This window comes from Ruditapes philippinarum, unplaced genomic scaffold (genome assembly GCF_026571515.1).
Source record: "Ruditapes philippinarum isolate M1 unplaced genomic scaffold, ASM2657151v2 ctg11665_1_1_1_1, whole genome shotgun sequence".
Lineage (NCBI taxonomy): Eukaryota > Metazoa > Mollusca > Bivalvia > Venerida > Veneridae > Ruditapes > Ruditapes philippinarum.
The window spans coordinates 14,820-28,568 of NW_026862427.1; the positions used below are offsets into that span (position 1 = coordinate 14,820).

A 13,749-nucleotide genomic window follows, 5' to 3' on the forward strand; every position below is an offset into this window, starting at 1 on the left:
TCTGTCAGCTCTACAAAATGAATATTTAATTTCAGGAAACATTGATATGGCAAGCAAACAAAGCATGTATATTAGTGTGCGACCGACGTAAACGACATTACTTTTTGCAGTTTAACCATTATGATCATTAATTTTGTATTAATACTTGAAATGTTTAAATGTCGTATCACGAACAGGTGAAAGTGGGTTAAGATGTATTTCGAATAAGCTCATAGACTTTCAAAACATCTAAAGATAGAGTCATATGATAACATAGCTTTTGGATGGACTTGAAAGACAATGACGTTTCCGATTAATCTAGCTAGCGTCTTGAAACAATTCATGCAAAGCAAATTCATGGCCATTTTTCCAACAATTATAATGTGTTTAAAGGTAGAAGAAAACAGATGTACCGTCGTTCAAAAACAGTTTTACTTTTATTTCATTTCTCATGCCTGATCCGTTTGTGGTTGCATCTATTTTGTTTGAGTAAAACGTTATATAGCAGCATAGTTTACACACATTGATTTGGTAGCATAAATTATTAGATTTATTCAATTATGTAATTATTACATCTATTCCTACGCATAAATGCAAACTGTTTACTTAAAAAAGTGAAGACTATAAGTCTATGTTATCCGTAAACAATTTGTTAACTTAAATACGCATTAACGAATACTGCACATGATTATAAGTTCAAGTAGACGGTTGTTGAACATGCTCAATCAAACAAAGTCTGCACCATTTTCAATTTTGTCCTTTTTTGGGGTTTTATTATCGGATCTGTTTTTTCTCTATTTTACTTTAACTATGTATAAGTCGATGGGAAATTTTCGGCAATAATCAACCGCTAGATACATGAATACTCAACTTGTCAAACAATCCAATTGGTTGATATTCATTTATTATGACCAATTAAGTAGAAATACATTGTTATTTTTGTGTTCGGTAATTTCCCCATAAAAAATTAAATTTACACCGGATGGTATCAAGTGTTTTCATAGAGTTAAATTGTTAACCTATGCATTGTCATAGTGTGTTTAAGTGTTATGTCCTTTATCAATTGTGTTTGGTATCTGCAAACTGAGCTAAAGTCTTATCATTCCCCCTTATGAAAAGTTCACTTATTTATTTTGCTGTCCCTCTTTTATAAACAATATCTGGAAATTAAAACAACTCAAATACTTAAAATGTATATACTTTACCAAATCTTCCTCAATATGTCATTTATTGGTTCGGATCTAAAGAATTGCTACACAATAAAGGCTAAAATATCTACACAAGTGTAAATTGAAAACAAACCAAGAAGTATATATAAAAAATTACATCAGTTAAAATGCAAAGTAAACAGAAAAATATACTCACCAGAATTGGACTGAGTATGGTTAGTTTTCTGGCTCTTTCACAGATTACATTGTTGGATGTTCTATATATAATTATCATGAGTATTTAATGAACAAATTATCCAAATTCTATATAATTGTATCCAGATTTTCAAGAGTACTTAGGTCACATTTTATGGTCACCTCCCTAAATCACTCTCAAATATTTCTAAATAGTGCTGCCATCCTCTTAACCTTGTATTTTTCGCATGTCTGATTCTCCTAGGCAGGAAGTTCACTTACCCTTCTCAAGGGAAAATTACTGAATAGAGGTATGTATAAACCATTTTGATTTGAAGATAATTAAGTGCATTTTAGTGCATAAGCATAGAAACTATAAATATATAAATCATCAATACAGCCAGTGTTTTTATGTATCGATAATATCTCATTTGTTTTTACTTTCTTTTCTAAAATGCTTGACTTGACATAAGCTGTGCGTTTTATCATCTCAGTTGGATTACTTTTGTGAGTATGCTTTCTTGAGGAGTGAAATTTAGATTTTTCTTAAGAGGTTACAGTAACTCTAAAATGTAAATATAAATAAGCACATCTCACGTACAATCTAACTGACATACTAAAAAGTTTGTGTCATAAAAGTAAGTGTTTAAGATAGCACTATTTTTATGTTAATAAACCTTTTGAAACACCTTTGTAAATACTTAATAATGAATAGTTGAGATTTCAGAAGCCGCACCCTTTTGTATAAAATGCTTATTACATTATAAGCCATATCTAACGAATAATACGTCTTTGAACGTCTTTTTGTCCCCAGGCAACTGTAGTTTCCACGATAACTAAAAGGAAGTGTTTACATTCTCAAATAATGCATCAAAACGAAATTAGTGACAGAAGGCAGTTGTTAAGACGGACAAACAGGGATAAAACGATAAATAGGTCATATTTTACAAAACTTATAGTCATGCCTAGTCGTTTCTTAAATAAACTAATCATTTTGTCAATCATTTCTGCGTCATTAAATTATTTGAAACTATATACTCGTATATGCTAAGTATTTCTATGTTAAATTAACTAGATTTCGTATTTCACAGGAATTTGTTCTAAAACGTAAATAACTAATTGTCTTCCGTTTTTTAAGATCTCAATTGTAAAAGATTTAGTGATTTTGGCATAAAACAACCACTCCTTTGTTTACAAGTGTTTCGTTATACAATTGCGTATCTTTAATTATCATATGAACATTACACGAATGTAGGTTAATATTTATATAATAAGGAAGGTCAAAAACATAAGTAGTACTTAATCGGATCATCTTAACAATAAACCAACTATACAATAGAACTGAATAACAAGTTAATTCTAACATGTGCATTGATTTTTAAAAAGTGTATTGAGTGCATATTAAGTGCATCGTTGAATTAAGAACTGCTCAATAATTATAAATTCTTGTTAACCGAATATTATTTAACAGGAGGCACAGAGACAACTTTTTCTCTTTGATCGTTATTTTCATTTTTTTTTCTTAACTTTATTTTTTAGTTGGATGGTTCCAGTTTATTTACATGAACAGTGGATAACCATCCGTACTATAATCTGCCGGCTTTTCAAATTATTTATTTGACAGCTTTCCCTGTGACATGCAGGATGGATTCAGAACCCTTTACCACCTTTCAAAGTTCCATTTCTTTATGTTTCGCCCATTGTCTTCTCGTTAAGATCACATTCATATCTTGGCTAAGGCAGATCTACGGATGCTTCTAAAATAAAAATTGTGCCAGTATAATTTTGCTTATGTCGGTGGTTGCTAGAGGTTTTGACGGTAGCCTGCACTATCAAGTGATTCTATTTTATCCTCACAATAGTGTTGTTTTAGCCATGTGAAGGCCGTAAGGAATCGCCCCGTACTTTAATATGATATATAGTATTTCAGATCTCCTGACAAAATCAAATGCACGGAATAAATGCACGGATAAATAATGTAGTGATGGATATGGAAATGGCTGTAAAAGTACAAATTTCTTTCCTACCGTTTGCCTTTAAAAGTTTGCAAAGAAAAATGCAAATGCATTGAGTTAACACATCCTATCTTATGGAATAACTAGTTACAGTCATCAAGCTTGTGTGGCTTTAATACCATTTTTACATTGACAAATCAAGAAACAAAGAGGAAATCATCAAAAAAGTTGTTATTTAGTCTCTTAATATTTGGTTATGAATAACGCATTCCTTCTCGAGTTACAATTGCACAATTTTATTATATGTACTTAAGCTGAAGATTGCTGTACTTAACTTTAAAATTGTAGAACAAATCTCGATGAAGTGTTGAACCACACATGTACTTCCTTTCGACAACTATGATTGTATGAATACTATTTGATACTATTTGTATTTCATTGCTTTAAGTATTCTTAAATAAATACATATTGTTTAAATTGAACAACAAACCGTTGCCATTCTGACTCATACACATACAGCGCATTTGCTTGTTTTTCAAGTGCACGGCATCACGAGCTTTATAAAGTTTTCAAGATTCATAGTTCATTCAGAACCATTGGGCTTAAAAGCCCATGAGGCATACATATACAAAACTTTATGAGAACAGTTTATACATTATACAACAATTTCATTATAACAATATATATCTTGCAAACATAATTTAGGTTGGAGAAGGTATTTTTCAACCTTATTCACCTTAACCAATTGTGACATATTTTGAACTAAATTTGAGGTTACCCTATTCCAGTTTTAAAGTCAACCTTTCAACGAAACAAAACATAAAGGTGACTGACTGGAGTGAGCATAATATTAAAATAAACTACATGACCAATATAATATTTCTGTGTGATAAGACTATTGTGCTGCATATGAAATATACCTTAGCACAATACACATTAATAATATCTATTATATAAATACAGCACGATGAAGTGATAATGTATTCTTTAAATTAAAACTTAAGAGCACCAATTTACTATATAATGCCCTCAAACCCTCGGAATTATTCGTGTCGGAGTTTTTTTAGAGAAAGTTTCATTGTTAAAATTGCATTTATTTTATGATTTATTTATTAATACAAGTGCAAAACTTAGACATTGTTGTGTTTTTATAAGTTTACGAGAAAAATGCTTTTAAATAACACCAAGATAAGTCAGCCTTACGATACCTACCTACGTTATATTAACTCCGACTCGTAATTTGTATGTGGTCACCCATTCTACATCAATAAGTTTAAAGACAAACAAAAAAACAAACAAATACAAAAAAAGGGAAAAAACACACACACAAAAGACAGGTGAACATTTTTATTCATCAAGAATAAAACCTACCGTACCTTTGAATAAACTTAACTATTTAGAAAATGTTGATTTTCAAATTGTGATCAGTTGTTTTATTGGCTTACTTACCGTATATTCTATGAATAATAGGCGTGCATATATATAGATCAATAGTTTGAATGCAGTTACAGCGTTCGGTAAGATTATTGATGTAGTAAGAAATATTTATTATATGAATCGAATTTACAAACTTTGTCGTTATAACATAATGCACATGCTCTATTAACTTACGGTTTTCACAACACGTTCCATAGAATACGTCACTACAGCTGCAAACATTGTTCCAATTCATGGAACCACTGTTTAAACAATATTTATTACAGTCTTGAGATTTAGAATTATGCCTATAATAATAGTGCATGTCACGATTACAGTCTCTTAAACAAACAGATATCTCGCTTGCCAAGCTTGCCTTGCAACAATAAAGTCTGTAACGCGATCTGGTTCCCCCACCACAAGTCCTACTACAGCTTGACCATGACTCCCATCGTACCCAATTACACCTGTCGGCACCATAGCAACTACCAGCTTCAACATCCAAAGATAAAATGGTTATTAGGATTAATGCTAAAAGCTGAATGAAACTCAATATTTTCATGATAGTGAAATAAGAACACACACAGACATGACAACCGGTCGTGCAGAGATCTGCAGCTGAAATAATTGACGGCACTGGTTATTTTTCATTCTTTATCCGGTGTGGTATGTGCATTAATAACATAAGTTTACAAGAATGCCATAGTTCGATGTGGCACTTTAACATATTAATATGGCGGAAATATACATTTTATCTAGAAACAATTTATATAAGTGATATAATATAACCATGCACGTGTTCACTATCAAACAACGTATAATTCAATGGTTTATGAAGAGTGTGTCGTCATATAAAGTATTTTTATCTCATGATATGATATTCTTAAAAATATTGTTTAGCAGACATTCTTAACAAAACATTATCAAATAATCAATTTATAACACAACGGCATTTTTTATATACATTAATATTTAAATTTTGGAAAAGGGATGTTCCCTCGGAATCAATTAATACAAAAAAAATCATAAAATTGCAGACTCGGTTTCATTGATAATGTTCATAAAGGAAAACAGATCAGTGAAACATACTTCACACCCTCTAGCACCGACTTAAACGGTAACTAAACTATCACTTAAAAATTGTTTTAACCCAAATGTCCATCAGTGCATCGTGTTGGTAATACTTTATCATAGTAATATATTACAATTGGTCAGTAAATTAAACAAGATAGAGCAAATAACTTAACAATCATTCAACGTGCTTTGTAACTCAATGTGTAGAATATTGCACGGAAGGGCACCTGAGGTCTTCTTCCACAAGTAAAGATGGAAAATCGCCATTTTGCTTATGCTGTGTCGGTGCGACGAAAAACCCAAACCAAAATAAAAAAGAAACTCCATGTGTTTGAACTCAGCCTAATGAATAAATGATTCAGTTTAGAGAAAAGTCACCCTTTTCAATAATTTCAGTCATTATGTAATATGTGTACACCTTAAGTTATTGATTTGAGAACAGAGGTTTTAAATATTAGTAGATGCTCAAATGACGGGGAATCAAATATGCAGTAGGTCGTGATGAAAGAGGTATATGAAGCGGCAAAACATCATCAGATAGTCAAGGCAGGGGTGTGTACCATACTATTTTCCGCATTCTAACACGAACCGCATTTATCTATATTGAATATAGAAGCACTGAAAGTGTGTGTTATTATGCAATAAAATCACTGTTGACGTTCTATATTTAGACGTTATTATGATACATGTGACGTAACAACTAAAAATGCGACGCGCCAAAAATAAGTACGGAAACAAATCAGGCGCAATTTAGCTTAATATCACGTATGGCAGCATTTATTTGTTGATGTCGTGTTGGAATCGAAATAATATATCTAAATCGGTGATTTAGACCTTGACCGGGATTGCTTTTGGGTCATGTTGTGTCAAGGTCAATGTCACTATAATTAAAAATCAATGCGAAAAACATACAAAGAAGTATGAATTATTATTTTAATTGTTAATCGGTGTTGCCATATTATATCTTTGTTTTGCAAGACTGTCTCATTATTAATTTGTTCCCCCGGATTAGTTACAATTCCTAAAGCATTGAATCATTAGTTTCTGCAATATTTAGGCGCAGTGTATTGATAACACAATCATTATTGATTTATATTATTTCTGTTACAAATATATTTTTCGTATATTTGTCATTGTTTGAATTGCTTCTTGAAACATAATCTGAATACAAACAAACAAACCAACAACAACAAAGAAACGTTTTTCTGCTATTGATTACAATGTTCTGTTTCTCTTTCCAAGATCATGCAAAGAACAAAATAGTATTTAAACTATTTATTCATCAGCGCATCTACAACTTTGGTTTGTAGATCAAAATAATTATAAGGAAACTGTTTGACAAATGTTTGAAGAATTTTCAATTAACACGAATATAGCTATGAATATGCGTCTTGCTATTTACAATTTTATATAAAAATACTCAAATTTTAAAGCTAATTCTTAAAAAGTTAGTTTGTGTGTTGTACATTACGTCTTTTTACATGACTGACACCTTTTAAGTTTCAACGGTTTTTGTACTTCCACAAGTATATTTAATCACCACATGTTATGTTGCAATGAAACAAATAACAACTTTCAAAAGGGCTTCAAATCACCTTTCCATTACTTCTGTGATCCTCGATCTACCCGTAATCACTTAGATTTTTAAAAAGACAATGCGAACCCTCCATGTTCCAAAATATTTCCCATGTTAATAAACATGTTTGCTTTTATAAGCTGAAAATATATGAGTTTTCATAATTTGTTTCTCTGCAGATTGTTTTGAAATTTCAATTCAGTTTATGTCCGAAATAAATTATTGAGGGATTATAAATGTGTTTCCTTTCCATTTATATTTTTTTAGACGCCTTGGAATAAGAAGTGCTCAGGCGACGACTGTTTTGTTTTGGAAAGTCTGCCATGTTAGTTTCCAATCAATTAAAATTACATCACGTGACAATCGTTTTGTACTTTTTCAGACCTCATTGAACTACATTTATAATTATGTATAAAATTCGATATAATATATAAATATAATTTAAACAAGTGGTTCAGGTCGTTGACTTCAAACCATCGGCCTTTACCGCAGTAGGTTCGAATACCAACAGGGAGTTTGAATTTTTTTTATTTGAAGAAGCTATCTGGGTAGCTTACGGAACATCGCTGGTTCTACTCAGCTGCCTGTTCGTGCCTAAAATAATGTACAAAAGGGCACCTGAGAGTTCCCCGAAAGTCGCAGTCGCCACTTCAGTCTATAAATGTTATTTTGCATGCAAGTTTTTTTTATTAAACGGCGGTATATATGTATGTTTAAATGAGCTTTTCAAATGTAAATAGTGATTTTGACCGGTATTACAAATTTACATTGTAATGTTAATTAATGTGATTCGGGCAGATCAACCCAACAAAAAGAATATTGTATGAACAGTTAAACCGTTACAGTCAGATTGTTGATATGCATGTGATCCAACGACATACTTATCATATCATCATGATCATTCATATTATATTTTTGTACCACCCATTTCATCGAATGAAGCCCAAGCAATCCCTCATAGCGGTAAAATATATAGAAACCAAAAAAAACACTTTAATCAATCTTGTTTAGTTTAAATTGAATTAATGTCCAATTAGCAACACATAAAACCTGTAACAACAAACACATGACTAGGTTATATTAAATGATTTTGACTTCTTGCATTATTTAAGTTGGTATGTTCGATTATTGTAATGCAAAGGAGCTAACTCTTTTGAAAATTGGAGACGTACATGTTGAACTGATCCACCTTTATCTTTCAAAATTCATACAATTTACTTAAAGCGTTCGCATAGCCGTTGAATGCCAGGCGTCATCTTCTTTCTACACCATTTTAATGAAAGTCTTAAGTTGCTTTATGTTTTAACTTTTATCAATAATAATTTGCATTATTATTAACTCGTTATACAAGCAACTTGTATAACTGATAGGACTTTGTTTATACAAGTATCAATACACTAATGTCATTCAAAATACATTGGAAATGCTTTATTGTTTATAAGAATATATAATAAATGTCTCGTGTTATTTGTAGGGCTCTGTGTTGCAGGAAATAAGATTTTATGTATTTTATATATAACAATAACAAGTGTTGTTATTTTTCTTCAATTTTTATTCGTTTTTGATTATATAATGAATGAAGTATACATCAATATATCGACGTGAAAAACATATATTTGCTATTTTTTATTTCTTTCTGATTATAAATGGATATTTGTTTAGTTCAGTGTAAGATCGGAATATATTTCATCGAGTGAGCATCAAAAGGTATATTTCACGAGTGGCGCATTTATTCCTTTCTGATTATATAGAGGATATTTGTTTAGTTCAGTGTAAGATCGGAATATATTTCACCGAGTGAGCACCAAAAGGTATATTTCACGAGTGGAGCAGCCACGAGTGAAATATGAACTTTTGGTGTCCACGAGGTGAAATATATCCGATCTTTCAATGAACTAAACACATTTTCTTTTTATTATATGCAGAGAAACCTTTAAAAAGTCATTTTTACCTAATACCAAATGAAAAACGCGCCAAATAATAATAAAACGTGGCCTCATTTTACGTCATTTATGACGTCACGCCATTAAATTGGTTTCCAGTACTGTGTACGCTGGTATTTCACTGAAAGAACGTAACGGGCTTAAAGTCAAAACAGTGAAATAATCAAATTGATAATTTCATTTTTTGAAACAGTCAACTTATCAGTTTTTTATTTCACTGATATATTTCTATAAACCACTGAAAAGCATGTTATAAACAATACTTGTAATAAACATTAATATAGACATGAAAATTAAGGATGCTATAACATGAAGGGCAAAGCTATCACTACATATTATAGATAAACATTATCGCAGTGCACGTGTTTGTTATAGATGTTTCTTTCAGAGATTGGAAGGAGCGAGAAGCAAACGCGTATAAAGTGAAAATAATTGCCCTGTACGCAATACCATTTGAAACGGTTATTATTTATAAGAATCTTACTATGTTTTAATTGCATTTAATTATATGCTTTTTTAAATACTTCAAAAATAACTGTTCAATGGTTCAGTGTGCCATCAAATTGTTCCTTATGTTCTATTATCATGTTTATGCAGTCACCCTTTAGTTATCTGTTCATTGAATTGTGTTTATTATATTTACAGATTATATTTTATATTGGATACCTTTCTATCATTTTTATATCAAAAGAGGACGTGTGGACAAATGCTGCTTCTCATAGTGTAAAACATACTATAGGTGTAATTTAAATATACAAAAACAAAATAAACGACACACATGTGTACGCTTCATCAAGAGTTATCTAGCGGATGAAGACTGTAATTTGACCCGCCTATATTTGTATAATTACTTTCATTGTTAGCAAACTGACTGTTATAATAAAAGAACTCATGTTTGATAATTGCATCAATTTATACAATTTTTGAAAATATATCATACTTAGAGTGATGTTTAAGTGTGCATGATACCCAAGAACATATTTCAAACTATTCAATTATAAAAAAGTGAATAACTCGATATCTTGAATAATAAAAACTTAAGTCTAAATATCAACAAACCGAAAAGTATGATCTTTACTTTGACATTATCAACCATACTTTATCAAACATTCACATAAAAGTTTCTTGTGCTTAAGAATATATTCTGAAAAATATCTTTCAAAGGTACAACAATCAACACTAAGGCTTTTGATACAATATAACTAACAAATAAAAAAATGAATAAACAAAAGAGCAAATGGCCACTGCAACAGGTTTGACGGTTTTGCTGTCCAATCAATTGGATCATCTTCCCTTTTGATTAACTGTCGCGAGAGACTTGTATCTATTTTATTCTATTAAAAAAGTTGTTTTGCATATTATTAAGTTTAATGAAATAAAGAAGTAATGTGCTGGTTAAATTATATTAATTAATAATAAAAATGATAAAAACAATCACACTGCTGATATAAATTTCCGATAAATTTTGTAATCATTTAAGCAAAAAGTAATATATAATTTGTCTGACAATGTATGCATGATATGAACGAAAGTATCAAATAACATGATTAAATAAACTCTCCTTTTTCTCGTCCAAAACGTTTACAATGAAGGCATGTTTTTTTCATTGATTTGCATAATATATACAACAAGAAATTTAGCTGTGAATTATAAAGCTAATAAAATCTATGTTTTCAATTAGTGAAAATACTCAAACGGTCCATAATGTGTGAAAAATAACCTAATATCGGTGCACATTGCCTCAATCTGTCCGTTCTTTTATATAATTGGACAGGTTATATGATCCATCTATACACAAAAAAGAAAAAAAGATCCAATAAGTACAAGTTGAAACAAGAGATAAATACAGAGATATCATATAAGAAATGGCATACTGTTATAATATCAAATCACACAAATTAAATCATGAAGTTAAAAATAAATGGTAAGAATGAATAAGCAAAAGCTAAAAGAGAGAAAAAATTCAATAAGATAATATTTATATATATTGTTTTTGTGTTGTTTTTGTTTTTGTTAATATTCTAAAATGCTAATCTAGCTTGTAACTTGTATTATAGGTAGCTTGCAATCCAGTCTCGTAGATGCAGTCGATCGATAGAAAGACTTCCTTCACTGTAGGTGTTATGATCGTAGATTTAGGGATGGAGACATCAATGTTATCATCGCCGATATAATTTATGTCGAGAATATCTGTATAACCTTTTCTTGTACCTATTGTAAGACTGAATGAAAATGGAATACCAGGTACTGTATCAAAAACGTCAGCCCAACTTAAATGCAGCTTTTCACCTTGCCTTGTAAAATTCGCTGAAAAACCTTTAAATATATACCAATATAAACATTAAAATGCTTTTAAATTAAAATCTTTATGCTTGAAATTAAATTTAAATGTAACCTTTCAAGAATTTATGAAACGTTTATTACAGATAAAATTAATATTTTGTATTGTTAAGATGAAAACGTAAAATTTTAATTTCATCTAAATATGTTTTAAACACGCTCAATACCCAAGTTAATACTATTTACAATAAAATTACCTGTAACTGTTGGAGGATACCTTGCAACAAGAAGTGATGCATTTACGGAGTGACTAATAAAGGAACCTATGTTAATAGCTCTGACCTCTGCAATGACTTCTCCATTTCGTAAACCAATATTTTCCACCTTTGCCATGTCCTTTTCAGTCTTTTCCCATTCTTTAAGAACATTGTGTTCATTTTGGTATACACGGTATTCGTAATACACAATACCAGACAAATCTGAGAAACCACCCCATTTAAACACAAGACATGTGTTGTTGGATTGTACCTGCCAAATTGACCTTTGGCGGATAATATTTCCATTACTCCCCTCATTTTGTGGTATAAACACCAATTCTGCGCTAGATGTTTTGGATTGTTGAAGTGAAACAACTAGTGGCCCTGCCACATCTTCGGTTGAAAGCCCAATTTCATTGAAACACTTCAGGTTAAGGAATACAGTTTGGCCATGTGTGAAGATCTGTCTATTAGATTCGCACGATGTTTTGTTTTCTGCAATCCATATTGAACTAATATCGTGTAAACCTGGCCTTTGACCTGAAATTTAAATTCACACAGAAAGCGTTCCATTGAAAATAACCATTTGATTGAAAATAACAACTCTTGCAGTTACTGACTACCATAGTGAGCATAGTATATCACACAGGGGATGTTGAGAAAAAATGTTTAGAATGAAAATTAATGGTTTCTACGTTAGTGTAACAGACAAAAAGTGTAAAAGGTTACCTTTGAAACGTTGTGTAAAGATTTATTCAAATATTATCATCTACATCAGAAAATATATTTTGTAAAGGAACAGGTTAAAAATGATATCTAATGTACAATCTATTGAGCAATAGCAGATGCTTATTCGAAACGTAGTGTAAAAATTTATTCAAATATTATCATCTACATCAGAAAATATGTTCTGTAAAGAAATAGGTTAAACATGATATCTAATGTACAACCTATTGAGCAATAGCAGATGCTTATTCCACTTTCGTCATCAACAATTTCCCATGACGCATGTACAGCTGCTCTGATGTCAACGACACCAGATTCATTTTCTTGCACATATCGAAGATTCGCGTTCAAATGTTTTACAACAGGTTTGGTGTGATCAATGGTAATAGGCTTTGACTGGACCACTGTCCTCAACCCTGCCTTATTCTCAACAATTGCTGTGACATAAACGTTGGTTCCATGTTGAACGTTGGTTTGAATTAGATGGTTATGATTTAGATGATGAACTCGTGAAAGAGATTTAACTTGAAATCCTCTAGGTGTAGTTCCTGCTCCTATTTGAACCTATGTCAAATACACCAGTTATTTAAAAAAAAAAATGTAAAGCATAATCAAATTATTAAATACCTCTCTTTTACTTATGTTATTACATATATGCAACTAAAATCTTTAGTTATCTCCAAGTATAAACTTACTCATGTCCGGGTTTTTTAATCATGTTTAAAGGACTAAAAAGAAAAAAATTTATATTACCTATCAATGATTTAAATTATAACAAAATGTGATTTAAAGTTTTGTTAAACACACAATTGCATATACCTTACTTATAGGACTTTCTGTATCTTTTACAATCAATCGTACTTCCATTATTTCCCTTGAAATCGGTTTGAGTGTGATTGCTCCATTATTGCTTTCAAACTCTTCTACGCACACACATAACGTCATGTTCAAAGCAAAATAATTTGTATTTGAATAGCGCTTTTCGATCGAAATTGTTTGAAATCCTGTTGTCGAGGCGAAAAAGCTATGCTCGAAAAATAGTGTCTGATTATGATATTTCATGAGTTGAAGCATTGTGTGAGACTGGCCGAAATGAAATACAAGTTTTACTTCATCGCCGCCATCAAGCGGCATATAGCCAACTATTTTATATAATGTGTTCAAGGAAGCATTAAAAGATAAGTCCAACGTATTATCATT

General features: G+C 30.9%; 1 protein-coding gene across 1 annotated transcript; it reads right to left on the reverse strand.

Moving 5' to 3' along the window:
• Positions 1-10,273: 10,273 nt before the first annotated feature.
• On the reverse strand, positions 10,274-13,749 carry LOC132719043 (uncharacterized; the record flags this gene model as incomplete). Its single annotated transcript, XM_060702781.1, is given in 4 exon segments — positions 10,274-11,602; positions 11,824-12,363; positions 12,774-13,113; positions 13,369-13,749. Coding segments are annotated over 4 exon segments (1,548 nt in total), but the record flags the coding sequence as incomplete, so codon positions are not given.